The sequence below is a fragment of the Pipistrellus hanaki genome (genome assembly GCF_964339955.1).
Source record: "Pipistrellus hanaki genome assembly, chromosome: 5".
In the NCBI taxonomy this organism is placed as follows: domain Eukaryota; kingdom Metazoa; phylum Chordata; class Mammalia; order Chiroptera; family Vespertilionidae; genus Pipistrellus; species Pipistrellus hanaki.
In genome coordinates this window covers 100,567,790-100,586,344 of record NC_140507.1, presented here as the reverse complement: position 1 = coordinate 100,586,344, position 18,555 = coordinate 100,567,790, and the positions used below count along the sequence as shown (strand labels likewise).

Here is an 18,555-nt window from a genome sequence, read left to right as displayed (position 1 = left end):
GCCTGTCTCGGGGAACCCCTGCTGTCCCGCGGTGAGGGGACCCCATCTTCCCGGACTCCGCACAGCGTGTCTCTGGGGGTTATCCGTGACGCCTGCCGCTTGCTGACACATAAAATATCCCAAGCAAAGGCACAGCTAAGTGTCATAACTGCAGCGCCTGTACCCCAAGCGGCTTTATATGTGTCTCCGGAGAGCCCCGGGACTTGGGGTATGGAGGTGGTGACGTCTTACTGGTTTTTAACGCTCTTTCCCTCCTGCTTTGAAACGTGTAAACCTGTGCCAGGAACGGGAGGAGATGGTATGTGGACAGCTGATACAGCCGGAGATCGCACATGTTCAGGGCACTTTGCAGGGGGACAGCGGGCACCCTATGTCTGCGTGGCAGCGGACGGCTCCCCGCTGGGACGGCAGACCCGGCTCCCTGACTTCTCCGGAGCCGCAGGAGCCGTTCCGCCCACGGCCGCGGCTGCGCAGGGGAGAGCACACGGTCTGCGGCTGCCGCACGCACAGGCAGGGACACGGGAGCATCGGCAGCGTGCACAGCCGTGCTGTTCTGCCCTCAGGAGCCAGGGAGTGCAGGTGAAACCTCTTTGGGCTGAAATATTTCTGGGTCCGAGTCCCTGCTGTTATTTACCTTTCCGGTTCAGGCCGGTTAAGCCCCCGATGGCCCAGGAGTTCCGCCGATCGAGGCCCTGGCTCCTGGTCTCTCTTTATGACCCGGACGTGTGGGAGCAGCGCGCGCCCCTGGGGAGCCGGCACACGGTTCCTGCCACCCGGGTCAGCCCCTCAGGAGGAGGCAGGTGCGTTCTGAAGGTGTCCCTGAGCAGAGCCATCACGCTGCACGCTGAGCTCACCTACAGCACGGGGAACCCTGCTCCGCCTTCTGTGGCGGGAGCGACACACACACACACACACACACACACACACGTGTGTGTCCTGGGCGGTTAATCTCCACCGTCACCAGGACACGTTCATTGATCTGCTGCTGCGAAGTGCATCCTAATGGACCTCCAGCTGCCATTAGCCACACGGACTTCACACTCATCCCCGGAGGGGGGAGGGGCAGTCACAGCGCAGGGCACCCATCCCCCTCCCCGAGCGGAGCTGTGGCCAGCAGTGCTGTGTGGCCGCGCCGCCTGTGTGCCCAGGGGGCCTGTCTCAGGCTGTCTCTGTGCTCCAGGCCCTGTGACCTCCCGGGCCCCGTGCTGAGCGAGGAGCTGCCGCCTGGAAGACTTTTAACCGCATCTCCAGATGGAAGGAGGAGTCCCTTTCTTAGGCCGCTTCTCTCGCCCTATGTCCCCGCACCCTTTCCTGCTCGGTCCCCCGTCCGTCACGTGTGAGAACTCTCCGTGACATGGGCTGGGCCCTCCCTCAGCGCGGCCACTCACAGAGGGAGCCCCGTGGGGGCAGGGAGGACACGGCGCTGGTTACAGGGGGAGGAAAAGCAGGGGGTTCACAGGGAAATGCTGGGTCTGGCGGTGTTAAAGCTGGATTGGAGCGGCTCGGTGGGCTGGGGGGAGGAGGGGAGGCTGCAGTGGCCGGGAGGGGGGGCTGCAGGTTTTCCGTTGACACCGCTGCCAGGTGATTGTTGCTGCTCTTCCTGCCTAATCCATCAGCTGGGACTCGTTAATGACTGCATAGGAATGTGCAAATTGGATTACATTGGTCTTTTTCTGTTAGCGTTCAATTGACAAATAAAATAAAATAAAAATACCCCTTACCGGTTATATGAAACTATTAACTTTCAAATGTGAAAGTAAAAATCAGAGTTATTTCCTCCTCTGTGTCTGTTTCTCTGTGTGGAGGTCCGGCTCCAGGGCCGGACACGGGAGCAGACAGCTTTTGCTCCCATTGGGCTCTGTGAACGTGGGCAGGTCACTCAGCCTCTCTGTGCTCCGTGTCTGCATCTCCAGAATGGGAGACACTGCCCTCCCTGAACCTGAGCGTGCAGGTGGGGAGAGCTAGGAGATTTATCAGCATTGCTCTGAAAGCATTTCTGTATGTCCATCAAACAGCAGCCAAGGGAAACTGAGTCATTGATGTCTCTATGCTTTTAACTAAACTTGTTTTTGTTATTTGGTATAACATATTTTAATTTATTTTTTAATCCCTACCTGAGGATATTTTTCCATTGATTTTTAGATAAGAGTGAAAGAGAGAGGGAAAGACAGAAATATCGATGTGAAGAAACTCACCAATTGGTTGCCTCCTGCATGCGCCCCACCCAGGGCCAGGGGCAGGGCCAGGGCCAGGGATGAGCCTGCAGTCGAGGTACATGCCCTTGACTGGAATCGAACCCAGGACCCTTCAGTCCGCAGGCCAACGCTCTATCCACTGAGCCAAATCATCCAGGGCTATTTAGTATGATATTAAAGTTAGTGTTTTCTACACCCAAGTGTATGAAACCTTGCCAGGTTCAATGTAAAAAGAGTTAGAAACATCTTGTTACTATTAGGGAATTACAATATTCATGCGTAATGAGCAAATATGGGATGGACATTTGTACCAAAGCAACAGTGCGGACACTGGATTTTACATCTTTTAACGTTGCAATGGTGCCTTATGGGAATTAACCACCCCAGATTTTTCTAAAATGACTCATATTTTGGAGACTTGAAGAATTGTAGAAGCTTACTGTTAGAACACAGATCCTCCAAAAGTAGTAAAAAGAAGTGAATGTTTCAATAGTTTACGTCTGAGTGGAAACACCTTTTATTTCCCGGGAGTCTAAGAAAGTGCCAGGAACTGACTCTGTCCTGAGAACAAAGTGAGCTGTTCTCACCGAGGACGACGTGGGCTTGGATCGGGGCCGGGTAAGAAGGGCAAGGCTCGGTGGGACCGACACACTGGTCTGACACGAGGTAAATACGAGCTGTGTGGACTCATGTGCCCGTCTACGTACCGGGCACAAACGGTGCGCACAGCCCCTGCTGGCCAAGGAGGCAAACCCAGTGGTTCCACTCAGTTGAGATTCTGCTCCGCAAGGCACGTCCTGAGCACCACGACCTGAGGTCGCTGAGATCTCTGTGCAGGAGCTCGCCGCACCGCCTTGAACTGTGGCCTCGGATGAGGTGAGAGAGAGATGGTGGGAAGTTGCTCCGCTAGGAGAAACAGAGGCCCCGCCCACGCCTCTAACCTCCTGGTCAGAGTTTATAAACTAACACAATATCCACATAAAATTCATAGGATTTTATATGGTAAAGTGTCTGCGTAGACCAACAGACAGAAACTGTGGACAATGGACTGTCCAGGAATGTGACAGACAGGAGAACTGTGGGCGATGGACAGTCCCAGGACAGTGACAGACAGAACTGTGGGTGATGGAGACTTAGGACAGTGACAGACAGAACTGTGGGCGATGGAGACTTAGGACAGTGACAGACAGAACTGTGGGTGATGGACAGTCCCAGGACAGTGACAGACAGGAGAACTGTGGGCGATGGACAGTCCCGGGACAGTGACAGACAGGAGAACTGTGGGTGATGGACAGTCCCAAGACAGTGACAGACAGGAGAACTGTGGGTGATGGACAGTCCCAGGACAGTGACAGACAGGAGAACTGTGGGCGATGGACAGTCCCGGGACAGTGACAGACAGAACTGTGGGTGATGGACAGTCCCAGGACAGTGACAGACAGGAGAACTGTGGGTGATGGACAGTCCCAGGACAGTGACAGACAGGAGAACTGTGGGTGATGGACAGTCCCAGGACAGTGACAGACAGGAGAACTGTGGATGATGGACAGTCCCAGGACAGTGACAGACAGGAGAACTGTGGACCAGGGGCCACCAATCTTACCCCACCTCATGCCAACCCAAACCTTGAGGCCTGTGATGTAATGTAGAATATGAATTTTATTCTTTTTTATTAGAATAACAGGAGCTTGGGTTTATGTGTTTGTCATGAGAATAACTAAAACCTGACAAAGATGCCCTTCCAGCCGATGGAATGTCACCGCCGCCTTTTACCTGTGTTGTCCAGGGACCCGCGAGGAGGACGAGGGCGATGACCTGCTGCTCCGGTCGGTGGGCGAGTTCTGGTGGTTCCCGCACATGTGGAGCCACATGCAGCCGCACCTCTTCCACAACGAGTCCTCACTGGTGGAGCAGATGGCCCTCAACAAAGAGTTCGCCCTGGTGAGTGCCCTGCGGCGTGTCCCGGGGCCGGGCGCCGTCTCTGGGGACCCAGCACCAGGGTGTTGGGTTGAATCCGGCAGAAGCAGAGCAGGAACATCAGAGTGCGTCTCATGTGCTAAGGGTACACATTGCTTTGTGTTCCTTTGTTTCAGGCCTGGGGTGTGTGTGTGTGTGTGTGTGTGTGTGTGTGTGTGTTGGGCTGTGATGTGATATCAGATGTATCTGGAAAAGCGGGCCGTGGTCAGACCGCTCCCCTCTCCCGTTCACAGAAGGTTTGTCCTGCCTCTGAGAAGAACAATGGCACCTTCTCCAGCGCCGTCCTGGCTCTGTGTCATAATGAGCCTCTAAGAGCAGTGCTTTAGCCCTGACTGTGCGCTCAGTGGGTTGAGCTTCCTCCCATGCACCTAAAGGTCCCTGGTTCAGTTCCCAGTCTGGGCAATGCCCGGATTGCAGCTTGATCCCCAGTGAGGGGTAGGCAGGAGGCAGCCAGTCAATGTTTCCCTCTCATATTGATGCTTCTCTCTCTAAAAACCAGTTTTAGATCCTGTGTGGGAGCATTGCTGCAGGATGACGGCTGGTGGGCGGAGCCACTGGAGCGGTGGCTCAGACCACAGCGCCCGGGGCCCACAGCTCCCGCTCCCCGGGCAGCCTTTCCACACGCCGGCAGCTCTGCTCAGCCATGGCAGGCAGCACGCGGGGATGCGTGTGCAGCACATTGCGAGATGGTGTGTGTCCCCTGAAAAGAAAAGGCTGAAGTGAGGGCAGCAGGCGTGTATTGGAGCCCCAAAGGGAATGGCTATTGGGTGAGCTCTGGTTCAGGCAGAAGCCTCACAGTGTTCCCATGGCGACGAAGGTGCAGGTGGCTGAGAAAGGGAAGGGGCATTACATCGGTGTCGGTGCAGAGACGCTGCCGCGTGGGGCTGGGTCTGAGGCGGTGGTCACTCTGGGTGGCCGTGTCCAACTGGTCACATTGTAACCCGTGGTCACTGGTGTCAATCCACACCAACAGGAACCCCCACTCTGGGACGCGGTGGAGGAGACTTCCTTCAGGGAAAACAGCTCCATGGTGACAGCACGGCTGTGAGGACAGTGACTCGGGGCAGCCCTAGGCCAGCCCTCTGGCTCAGCAGCTCTGCTCTGCCCCCTGAGCCGTCCTGGCTCAGCCAGGGAGCGGCTGGTCAGTGTGGCTGGAAAGGGCAAGGGCTCCCAGAGCCAGAGGGGAGTGACTTCTGTGGAAAGAACCCCCACCCCTGGCCCCCAATTGGTTTGTTCTCATGCAAATGAGGACTCCAAATCCTCAAAGTGTGATTGGTCCAAAGGCACTGCCCTGATTGGTCAGAATAGAGCCACACTGGTTGGTCAGAGCTGCTCAGCTCTGATTGGATGGGGAGAGCCTCAGTCCTATTGGTTGAAATTGGACGCCAGGAAGTGCTTTATAAGGGCTTGCTCCGCTGCAGGGCTGCTCCCTAAAGGTCACATGCGAGGCCCCAGGCTCTGCTGCTATATTTGAGCCCCATTAGCTGCCAGGGCCCCTTCTTTCTTGGGGTGTCGTCTTTGTCAGGGTCCACAGTCATTAGCCCTGTAGCCATCATGTCTACTTTCTTATCGCCTTTGCCAAGTTCTCTGGGTCGCAGGCCAGTGCAGAGGTCACGTCACCTGGTGTACCATCCAGAGGTTTGGGGCACAGTCCCTCAGGTGGCAACTCTGCTCATCTTAAAGCTGCTCTGTGTGTGCAGCTGCTGAGACGTGGCTGCGGCTGGGACTGCCAAGGCTGTGGCGGGCAGTAGCAGGCTGGGACCCCAGGGCAAAGCTGGCCGCCAGGCGCTCTGTTGTGCTGAGTGAGATAGTTCTGCTTTTCGTTTTCTTTTTGAAAAACAGTCACAGGCACAGCAAGGCTTTGTGCCAGAATCATGTCCATCCGAATGTCAGAGTGAGTGCTGTGGGCCTGGCCACACCTGCCCCTGTGGCACCTGCCTCTCCAGGCAGCTGCTCCTGCAATAGCGGAGCTGGGTCCCCAAAGGGACCATGTGGCCCCAAGATCTGAAGTCGTTAATATCCTCACCTTTACCCAGAACGTTCCGGCACCACTGCAGTAGAATCAACTGAAGCACACGTCCCTCGAACAACCTGAGGGAAGAAACATTTCCCTGGAAGGAGGCTCAGATGCACGGCCTTGGGCTTCCACACGGCAGGGAAGGGGAACAGGGAGAGCCCACAGGGACCGGCCCCCGGACACCTCCGTCCATGGTGCTCAGGGAGCACCAGCACTCAGCGTGCCACAGGGCCGCTGAGAGCACGTTAGGAGGCCCAGGCCTCAGGACACGGGAGGCCTGGGTTACACAGCTCCACCTGTGAGGACAGGAGCAGACCCCACACCTGTCCCTGAGTTCCCAGCCTGGGCCACACCCGCCCGTGGGGTCCTCATTGCGGTGTGGACAGTGTACCCAGCAGTCTGGTCTGATCACAGACGTGGCACCATGATGCCAGGGTTTGGATCCTGACTCCCATCATCAGATGCTTGATCTTAAACAAACACCAATCAACAAATACGGCTGTGCCTCAGTTTCCCCATGTGCAATATGAGAATGATAGTGACCGCCCAGGAGGGTTGTTGTGAGGATGTGGCTCCTGTGCTCAGGGCAGGGCCCATCCCAAGCATTCAGTAGGCACTAATTGGCCAATGATGACCTTCCTAAGCCCAGAGGAACACTCGGTGTGTCTTGCTTTAAAAAGCCCAATATTTGCCTGTCCGGCGTGGCTCAGTGGTTGAGTGTTGAGCTATAAACCAGGAGGTGACAGTTTTATTCCTGGTAAGGCACATGCTGGATCCCCAGTGTGGGGCTACAGGAGGCAGCCAATCCATGACTCTCATCATTGATGTTTCTCTCTCTCTCCCTGTCCCTTCCTCTCTGAAATAAATTTTTAAAAGCCCAATACGTTTCTAAATGAGATTTGTAAGAATGTTTATTCTTACTCCTCCAGGGGAGTGGAAGATAGTTGTTAGTCTCCTGAACATTGTACAAATTAAGGAAATTCTCCCTTTTCAACTTTTCAGAAAACTAACTTGCCTGGAAGCAGGCTGAACTCCCGGCCGGTCGCCTTGGAGATGCAGTGTTTCTCCTGGGCCGGCCGTCCCCCCTCCTCACCCCCGGCCTCACCCTGGGCGGTGAGTTACCTTCACGTGGCCCTTCCCGCAGGTGCGGGTCGTTCCTTTTTGAAGCCCCGCGGAGCACGGGAGGCCCCGGTGTAATCGCTCTGTAATTAAACGTTGATGGCCCTTAAAAGGCCATTCAGAAAAATTGCGTTGGTTCAGTCAGTGTGGCCAAGACATGGACCTTCTGCCCCTAAACCCTCATCCTAGGGCTGTTGAGTTCTGTGTCCACATCAGCATCGGGCTGTGGTTCGGGCCGCTGGCTTTCGCTGTGGCCACACTCACACTGTCTGAGCCCAGCAGCCAGAGCCCATCTCATTCAGACGAAACCGCAAACCAGGGGCACTGAGGGCCCTGATGTTTTCAAAGCCCCTGAGCTTGAGCATCAGCTACCGCCAGCTCCTCAGGCCTGTCTCTACGGCGACAGGGAACACGCTCAGCTCGTGTGTGAGTGACTTGGCAGGGTCACACAGAGACCCACACTCCACTCCGCCCGCCTCCCCAGCCCCGGGCTCCTCACCTGGGCCAGGCCGAGCCCCACGCCAGAGCTGCTGGCCTGGGACAGCGGCAGAGTCTCCCCAGGGCACAGGAACCAACCTGTGGCCATTTAGACAATGGTTTTTGTCACCCACTGTCCAGACCACTAAGGGGTACATGTGCCCTCTGCAAAGGGGAGGGGCTGTTGAAGAACTCACAGCTTTCTGTATTGCCAGTAGAGGCTGCATAAAGCTTAAAGGATTAATATGGAGGATCAGAGAGTGTGAGTGGCAGCGTGATAAGTGTGCTGCATGACAAGTGAAATATTTCTTTTAAAAGATATTGTTATTGATTTCAGAGAGGAAGGGAGAGGAACATCTATGGTGAGAGAGAATCATCAATCAGCTGCCTCCTGCATGCCCCCTACTGGGGATGGAGCCCACAACCCGGGCCTGTGCCCCTACGGAGACTAGAACCATGACCTCCTGGTTCATAGGTCGATGCTCAACCACTGAGCCGTGCCTGCTGGGCAACAAGGGAAAACATTTTAAATTCCCTTTCAGCTATGCACTACAGCGTCCTGGGATTTTACAAGTAGGATGAGATTGTTTACTAAAGTTCTTAACTCCCTCATCAAGCTGTCTGCAGGTTCTCAATTCCTGTACTCACCAAACCTACAACATACAAATAGGATGAACTTTTGCCTGCAAAATAGAATTGGTATTTCATTAGCTATTAATATTCATATTGCTTAGCACTGGATTTAGAGAAAAAATGCCTTTTCTTATCATGGGTTTTGTCATGGAAAGTGCTTGCTGGTGTTATATTGGCAGGTGGATGAAAAATTTCCCTTAGACAGAAAATCTCTGCAATACATATTTATCTATTTGATTTTCCTAGTAGAGAGCAACATCACACTCCCACACCCCAAATTTCTATTTTAGCTGCAGCAGCTTTGTTCTGCCATCAGCTATTTTATTTTTGAGCATGTCTAACCTCAGAGGAATAAATACCACCTACAAGACGCACTCTGATATCGGGCAGCAGTAATGGGAGGAAGTGAACTATTTATATCCCTCAGAACACAGGCTGTGAGCCTGCGGGCTGCAGCTATCCACTCTGGGCGCCTGCGGTCATCGCTCTGGTTCCGGGCGAAGCTGGAAAGACGTCCTTCCTGCTTCTCAGTGTGTGTGTTTATGACGATCAGCCAGAGGGGCTCCAGCTCTTCCCCAGGCTGATGCCCGGGGCAGTTGCAGCAGAGATTCCCCCCCGAGACAAGCTAATAGCTGCTCACCGCAGTTGTGCGTGTCTAATGGAATTGTTAAGCATGAATAAATATTTCCTCTAAGTATTAAGTTTGTTTATATTGTACAGAACAATGAACTATAATCAAAATGCAAAAGAAAAAGTCACGTTCCTCAGAATAAAACAAAACCTTAGCTCTTTTACACATAAAAATCCTGCACGACCCTGTGAGGGCCGCTAATTGTCAGTGTGAGGTAAGCTCCTGTGTTTAGCATCAAACCACTCTTGGTTCAAGTTTCATTTTTGCCAATTACTAGGTGGATGACCTTAGCAAATGGCTTAAAATTCCCGCGCTTGATTTTTAAATATGTAAGATGGGGTGATGGGAGTTCCTACCACGTAGAGTTTTGTGAAGGTTTGATGTGATGTGTCTGTGTCTGTGTAACACTTAGAAAACTGCTAGTACTTAGTGATTCAAAAAGCATTTGTCACCATAACCATCATTATCATCATCTCCATCATCCCCATCATGATCATCACCATCATCACCGCCATCACCATCACAATCAACACCATCATCATCATCATCACCCCATTATCATCACCATCAACACCACCATCATGATCATCACCATCATCATCAACATCATCACCACCATCACCATCACAATCAACACCATCATCATCACCATCCCATCATCATCACCATCAACACCACCATCATTATCATCACCACCATCAACGCCACCATCATTATCATCACCATCATCATCAACATCATCACCAACAACATATCATCACTATCACCATAATCATCATCATCACTGTCATCATCTTTACCATCATCATCTTCACGACTGCCATCACTTTCCACATTTCTTCAAGAAATATACGATCATTGCTTTTGAAATAAGACAAGGAGAGGAAGATTAAACCACCAGGGGACTTTTTGCGTATTTGGCATGCAAGTTGAGAACAGGTACGAGACATTCGCATTTGCCTTGCAGCCCTCCACCTACACGTAATTCAACACTGACTATGACCACTGATAGGCGATAAAGGGTTTGGTGCTGCCTGCGGTCTCAGACATCCAGTGAGGGTCTTATACCCTGTCCCTGAGAATAAGGAGGAACTACTGTGCCCATCTCCGTATCCTTGCTTTTGGATGAATCCAGAGTTTGCTTGTGGAGCAAACTGTCCAGCTACAGGACTGATTTCTCGGCTTTTGTTTGAGGTAGGGCCATTTAATATAGTTCTGGCCAATGGAATGAGCGTGTAAGTCAAGGAATGGGCCTTCCAGGAAAGGGGGTTCAACACACTGACTCTGCTCTCTGCCCTTGGCCTTTGTTTCTGCCTCTTGGCCTGTTTACAGCCTGATTGGCTGTAGCTAAGGGGTTCATTGCACAACTATGGAGGAAAGGCCGAGAGACTCAGAAATCTCACCCCGGGCACCCAGGCTTCTGAGCCAACCAATAGCTCCAGACTAACTCAAGAAAAATAAGCTCTTCTTTGTAATCTACTGATTCTGTTTCCATTTTGTGTTTCTGGCACACAGTTGGAGCCCAGTGTGATGGGCACAGAGTGCTTACATTTTTTAATTGCCCCATTATCTAAAATTTATAGACTCATAAAAGGCATATCTATATAGAATACCTGAACGTAATGACCCAACACTCTTTAAGGAGTGTTGATAGTGAGATTTTATGCCTATTTACCAATTAATTGTTAGATAGCAGTTTTTGAGCAGATTCTTAAAATAGTCAAAAATAGCATAATGAGCTTTCACTGACTTGTTTTAATTTTATTATTTCAATGACCAAACTTGTTTTCAATTCTAAAATGACTGTGACATAGTCAAGAGCCAAAATTTTTAAGAGATTTTATCATTATTTAACTCCTGCCTTACTGAGCATACACTATGCAAATTAGATAATCCATCAAACACATTAGTTACCATGTTCTTCTTTTTATTTTCCTTTTTTTTCCTCTTTTGCATTTTTCAATTTGAAAAAGTCAACCTGATTGTTTGTCTGACACTCATCTATCCTGGGCAGACATTTGTCTCTCCCGGTACCTCTTCAGGTTGGCACTTCCATTCCCACAGCCCTTCCCGTGGTGACCTGAGCAGATGAGGAGTGAGAGGTTGTTCCAGGCACATGCAAGTGGAGGGCTGGGTGCTGGTTAATGACGTGAGAAGCGGGTTGTGCTGGACGTGAAGTCATTTGAGATGAGAGTGATACCTGCCCTTGAATATCCATAGATGATGCCCCTTTAACATGATGGTGATCAGCTGGAAATATACTATTTTGGTCTGAGTTTTGTTTGAAACATGTCCACATATCTACAGAAAAGCATAGTAATTGAGTCATCCTTATAGGAAGTTAAGTGGTCATAATTAATTTAACATGTAAGTACCATCTATTAACATAAAATTATACTTCGTTTGATGAAATGTAGGCTATCTCACAAGGTAGTCAAAGTTCCCTAAATTTGAAGACAAGAATTAATTTAACTCGTAGGCAGGCCTAGGCTGTCCTGGAGGTCAGATGTAATAATAGCCTGAATATAGCTGAATATGGGAGACAGGGAGGGACCACCAAGCAGAAGGATGGCCCACACCCACCCACATGCTTAAGGCATGTTTCCATAAATGCATGACGCTGACATTAAAGGGGAAACTGACTCCTAAGGGGAGTCTCATCGTGATGCAAAAATAATATTGGAAATAGGTTCCATTGTTCAGAGAGAGTAATAGTTCACGCAAATCTATGTCTGCAAAAGGATGTGTTTAAATTAGTGAGAGGAGGAGAGGAGGAGAGGACTGAAATACCCAGCCGCCGGTCTCCGGGGGATCCGGCTCCTCAGGGCCATGGGCAGTGGATGGATCCAGCGCTCTCCTGGGAGCCCAGACAGCCAGAAGCACTGACTGGGCTGGGCGAGGAGGGGGCAGGGTGGCTGGGCCAGGAGGGGACAGGGGCCACCAAGGGACTCCATTGTTTTTTATTAATTTCCAGTTCAAGTTATACTTCTCACAGGGCCACCTTCTCCCTCTGACAACCTGAGGCAGCAGGTATCAGTCACCCAGGCAGTTAGGAGCCTGTGCTTTTCCCATCGGAACGCTGGCCACAATGAGTAGTCACCCCAGCCGCTCCTCCTGGGCCAGAGGCCTGAGGGCTAGCAGCCCTCATTCTCTCCATCCAGAGCTCAAGGCCGCTCTCCACAGACCACAGCTGAGCCTCAGACTCACACAGACCCCAAACTACAGAGCGCGAGAAGCTCTCCCATGCAAACACAGGACGCATTTGAAACTAAACTATACGAACACAATAGAAATGTCAGAGTCAACATTCAGAGGTGGTTTGAGTAGTTGTCAAAACAACATCTCTTACAAGAATGAGGAACCTCCAGGAGCAGCCAGCATGGCCCCACCAATGTTTGCAGGGGTTTAACCTGACCTGATTCCCCGTGACCTCGAGTTCCCAGGGGATTGGAAAATGAGGTAACGTGCTAATTCACAGGCTACATACAAACAGGGTCAACATTTTTCAAAAACTAGAATAGAATAAGTCGTAATTAGCACCCAATCCCTAATGTAATCGACAGGGTCTCATAAGTTTTCTTCAATCGCAACAGCTGGCAGGTACTCAGTACTCAATCCTCCGGAAGCGTTTCACATCCTCTCCTCCTCTCCTCCTCTCCTCCTCTCCTCCTCTCCTCCTCTCCTCCTCTCCTTCTCTCTTTGATGGTGGTTCTCACCCTGTGTTTCTGGGACGCACCCGCTCACGGAGTGTCCCCGGCCGACGTGAGGCTCAGTCCCTCTGGGACAGACAGGCTGGCGGCGGAGGGAGGCGCTGCCCCTGCTGTTGCTCCTCCCTCTGGGGACAGGGCTGCTGCAAACCTCCTGTGAGCCACTGGGAGGGTCCAGCCTCCACACCCTGCTGTGCCCTCTCCCGCAGATCCGGCCTCCGAGCAGCCTGTGCTCCAGCCACCCTCAGACAGCGGCACCCCAGACAGCGGCACCCCAGACAGCGGCACCCCACCCCGGCGCCCCCCGGGGAAGCACACCTGTCTAACCAGGGCAGCACCTGCCAGCTCCCCGGTGCCACCCGTTTGTGACCATTCACTGGGCACCGCGGCCCAGGGCGGTGTCAGGGACAGGGTGGCCGCGCTCCACCCCCCCCACACCCTGTAGCTCCCATGGCTTTGTTACCGGCTCCCACCGTGCCTCGTCTCGAAAACTCAGCTCTGGCAGAAGTGTGCCGTCCGGCTCCTGCCAGGAACAGAATTGTCCCCTGTGCCTAGCAAGAGACTCGGCTCATTTTACAGCATTGATTTCAAATCCCGTCTCTCCAGGGTTATTGATCCTGATAGATGTCAGGAAGCAGACTCCTCTGAGTGAGGAGCGGCGGGAGGCGGGGCAGTGAGGGTCCTGGCAGGAAGGAGGGGGCAGCAGATGGGGAGGCCCGACCTAGCGGCTGAGTGAGAGCATGACCCGGCGCCACAGCCCAGGAGCCACAGGCCCCGCTCACGGTGCCCGATCCTCCAGGCCCAGGAACTGGGGGGACCCGCCAGGCCCAGGAACTGGGGGTGTGACCGTGAAGTCGGCTGGGCTGCGCTGGCTCCGGCCCCTCCCCGCGGACTCGCTGGTTGTCTTTGGCGATAACTGACAGTGAGGAGTCGGTCCAGGGAGTTCCCCCCGGAGCAGAGGAGCCTCAGAGGGAGACATACAAAGAGCACAACTAGACACTGCAGTCTAAAGCAGGAACCGCACTGTAAACTCTCTGAGGATCTGTTCACATCCTCGTGTACGTTTACGCCTGTGTCATTAGGGGCCAGCGGTTTGCCAGAGCGAGCGTCCCCTGAAGACAAAGGGAGCTGGGGCCTGCGGGGACCTCGGCCCCCTGTCCCGCCCTCTGTCCCTGACGTCACCGCACGGGCCTGCCTTGTCCCGGGACTGCCTTGTCCCGGGAGCCAGCCCTCCCAGCAGGCACCCCCTCCTGCCCCCTGCACGCCCAGCGGCTGCCCAGGCACCGCCCCCTCCTGCCACTGGGTCCTTCCCCCGGGGTGGTGCTCGGCCAGCGCCCTGCCTGCACCTGCCGTACAACCAGCCCGGCCCCAGGTCAGCGGGGAGAGCTCGTCAGCGCGTGGTTCACACCCACCTCTGCTCGTCAGCACCCCAGGCGCTCATCACCACACTCCTGCACACTCGTAGCTGCTTCACACTCACACACAGCCTACACACAGACACACGTGTATACACACCCCTCACACCACACACACACACACACACACACACTCATACAGTTAACACACACATTGCACATTCACGCACACCTCACACACACACACTCATGCACTGTCAACATACTCACACACTGCACATACGCACATACACACACTAACACACACCACCACACCGCACTCCCTGCTCTGCAGTCTCTCTGTGGGGCTCAGTACACTTTTCTCTGCATCATCTGAGGAGGGTGTGTGCTATTCCTTCGCGCCCCCTCCCCCTCTCCCCCGCTCCGCAGTCAGGGCCCAGAATCACTCCACACCCCAGGCCCAGGCACCCCGCCCGCCCAGCCCGCAGGCCGTGGGCGTGCCCCCCCCCCCCCCCCCCCCCCGAAGCGCACCCACGTGACGCCGCTCTCTTCCAGGCGCACGGGATCCCCGTGGACATGGGCTACGCGGTGGCCCCGCACCACTCGGGCGTGTACCCGGTGCACGCGCAGCTGTACGCGGCCTGGAAGCAGGTGTGGGGCGTCCAGGTGACCAGCACGGAGGAGTACCCGCACCTGAAGCCCGCCCGGCACCGCAGGGGCTTCGTCCACGACGGCATCATGGTGAGCGGCACCCCATGTCCCTCACAGAGCACCCCAGCTCCCTCACAGCACCCAGCTCCCTCACAGCACCCATCTCCCCCACACAGCACCCCATCTCCCTCACAGCACCCCATCTCCCTCACAGCACCCCATCTCCCCCTCACAGCACCCCATCTCCCTCACAGCACCCCAGCTCCCTCACAGCACCCCAGCTCCCTCACAGCACCCATCTCCCTCACACAGCACCCATCTCCCTCACACAGCACCCCATCTCCCCCACAGCACCCATCTCCCTCACACAGCACCCCAGCTCCCTCACAGCACCCCATCTCCCTCACACAGCACCCCAGCTCCCTCACAGCACCCCATCTCCCTCACAGCACCCCAGCTCCCTCACAGCACCCATCTCCCTCACACAGCACCCATCTCCCTCACAGCACCCCAGCTCCCTCAGAGAGCACCCCATCTCCCTCACAGCACCCCAGCTCCCTCACAGCACCCCATCTCCCTCACAGCACCCCATCTCCCTCACAGCACCCCAGCTCCCTCACAGCACCCCAGCTCCCTCACAGCACCCCATCTCCCTCACACAGCACCCCAGCTCCCTCACAGCACCCATCTCCCTCACAGCACCCAGCTCCCTCACAGCACCCCATCTCCCTCACAGCACCCATCTCCCCCACACAGCACCCCATCTCCCACACACAGCACCCATCTCCCCCACACAGCACCCCATCTCCCTCACACAGCACCCATCTCCCCCACACAGCACCCCATCTCCCTCACACAGCACCCCATCTCCCCAAACAGCACCCCATCTCCCCCACACAGCACCCCATCTCCCCCACACAGCACCCCATCTCCCCCACACAGCACCCCATCTCCCTCACACAGCACCCATCTCCCTCACAGCACCCCATCTCCCTCACAGCACCCCATCTCCCCCACAGCACCCCATCTCCCTCACACAGCACCCCATCTCCCCCACAGCACCCCATCTCCCCCACACAGCACCCCATCTCCCCCACACAGCACCCAGCTCCCTCACAGCACCCATCTCCCCCACAGCACCCATCTCCCTCACAGCACCCATCTCCCTCACAGCACCCATCTCCCCCACACAGCACCCATCTCCCTCACAGCACCCATCTCCCTCACACAGCACCCATCTCCCCCCCACAGCACCCCATCTCCCCACACAGCACCCATCTCCCTCACAGCACCCCATCTCCCTCACAGCACCCATCTCCCTCACACAGCACCCCATCTCCCTCACAGCACCCCATCTCCCTCACAGCACCCATCTCCCTCACACAGCACCCATCTCCCCCACACAGCACCCATCTCCCTCACAGCACCCATCTCCCTCACACAGCACCCCATCTCCCCCACACAGCACCCCATCTCCCTCACAGCACCCATCTCCCCCCCACATCACCCCATCTCCCTCACACAGCACCCCATCTCCCACACACAGCACCCATCTCCCTCACAGCACCCCATCTCCCTCACAGCACCCATCTCCCTCACACAGCACCCATCTCCCCCACACAGCACCCATCTCCCCCACACAGCACCCATCTCCCTCACACAGCACCCATCTCCCACACAGCACCCATCTCCCTCACACAGCACCCATCTCCCCCACACAGCACCCATCTCCCTCACACAGCACCCCATCTCCCTCACACAGCACCCCATCTCCCTCACAGCACCCATCTCCCTCACACAGCACCCATCTCCCTCACAGCACCCCATCTCCCCCACACAGCACCCATCTCCCCCACACAGCACCCATCTCCCCCACACAGCACCCATCTCCCTCACACAGCACCCATCTCCCCCACAGCACCCCATCTCCCTCACAGCACCCATCTCCCTCACACAGCACCCATCTCCCTCACACAGCACCCCATCTCCCTCACAGCACCCATCTCCCTCACACAGCACCCATCTCCCTCACAGCACCCATCTCCCTCACACAGCACCCATCTCCCTCACAGCACCCATCTCCCTCAAAGCACCCCATCTCCCTCACACAGCACCCATCTCCCTCACACAGCACCCCATCTCCCTCACAGCACCCATCTCCCCCACACAGCACCCATCTCCCTCACAGCACCCCATCTCCCTCACACAGCACCCCATCTCCCTCACACAGCACCCATCTCCCTCACAGCACCCATCTCCCTCACAGCACCCCATCTCCCTCACACAGCACCCCATCTCCCTCACACAGCACCCCATCTCCCTCACAGCACCCATCTCCCCCACACAGCACCCATCTCCCTCACAGCACCCATCTCCCTCACACAGCACCCCATCTCCCTCACACAGCACCCCATCTCCCTCACACAGCACCCCATCTCCCCCACACAGCACCCATCTCCCCCACACAGCACCCATCTCCCTCACAGCACCCATCTCCCCCACAGCACCCCATCTCCCTCACACAGCACCCATCTCCCTCACACAGCACCCCATCTCCCCCACAGAGCACCCCATCTCCCTCACAGCACCCAATCTCCCTCACACAGCACCCCATCTCCCCACACAGCACCCATCTCCCTCACAGCACCCATCTCCCCCAAACAGCACCCCATCTCCCCCACACAGCACCCATCTCCCCCACACAGCACCCATCTCCCCCACACAGCACCCATCTCCCTCACAGCACCCCATCTCCCTCACACAGCACCCCATCTCCCCCACACAGCACCCATCTCCCTCACAGCACCCATCTCCCCACAGCACCCCATCTCCCTCACAGCACCCATCTCCCTCACACAGCACCCATCTCCCCCACACAGCACCCCATCTCCCCCACACAGCACCCATCACCCTCACACAGCACCCCATCTCCCCCACACAGCACCCATCTCCCTCACAGCACCCATCTCCCTCACACAGCACCCCATCTCCCCCACACAGCACCCATCTCCCTCACACAGCACCCCATCTCCCCCACACAGCACCCATCTCCCTCACACAGCACCCCATCTCCCTCACACAGCACCCATCTCCCTCACACAGCACCCCATCTCCCCCACACACCACCCATCTCCCTCACACAGCACCCCATCTCCCCCACACAGCACCCATCTCCCCCACACAGCACCCATCTCCCTCACAGCACCCCATCTCTCTCACACAGCACCCCATCTCCCTCACAGCACCCCATCTCCCTCACACAGCACCCCATCTCCCTCACAGCACCCCATCTCCCCCACACAGCACCCCATCTCCCCCACACAGCACCCCATCTCCCTCACAGCACCCATCTCCCTCACACAGCACCCATCTCCCTCACAGCACCCATCTCCCTCACAGCACCCCATCTCCCTCACAGCACCCCATCTCCCTCACAGCACCCCATCTCCCCCACACAGCACCCCTTCTCCCTCACAGCACCCCATCTCCCTCACACAGCACCCCATCTCCCCCACAACAGCACCCATCTCCCTCACAGCACCCATCTCCCTCACACAGCACCCCTTCTCCCTCACAGCACCCCATCTCCCTCACACAGCACCCCTTCTCCCTCACAGCACCCCATCTCCCTCACAGCACCCATCTCCCCCACACAGCACCCCATGTCCCTCACACAGCACCCCATCTCCCTCACAGCACCCATCTCCCCCACACAGCACCCCATCTCCCCCCCACAGCACCCCATCTCCCTCACAGCACCCCATCTCCCTCACACAGCACCCCATCTCCCTCA

General features: G+C 55.5%; 1 protein-coding gene and 1 long non-coding RNA gene across 2 annotated transcripts in view; one reads left to right on the top strand and one right to left on the bottom strand.

Annotated features, from left to right (window-relative positions):
* The window catches only part of LOC311622356, a 385,135-nt gene that overhangs the window by 18,768 nt on the left and 347,812 nt on the right, over window positions 1–18,555 (bottom strand). The window lies entirely within an intron of this gene.
* Window positions 1–18,555, top strand: part of LOC311622341 (bifunctional heparan sulfate N-deacetylase/N-sulfotransferase 4-like) — a 121,881-nt gene that overhangs the window by 45,907 nt on the left and 57,419 nt on the right. Inside the window, 2 exon segments of the mRNA XM_084883399.1 lie at window positions 3,982–4,136; window positions 14,667–14,852. Coding sequence (XP_084739525.1) covers window positions 3,982–4,136; window positions 14,667–14,852 — 341 coding nt within the window.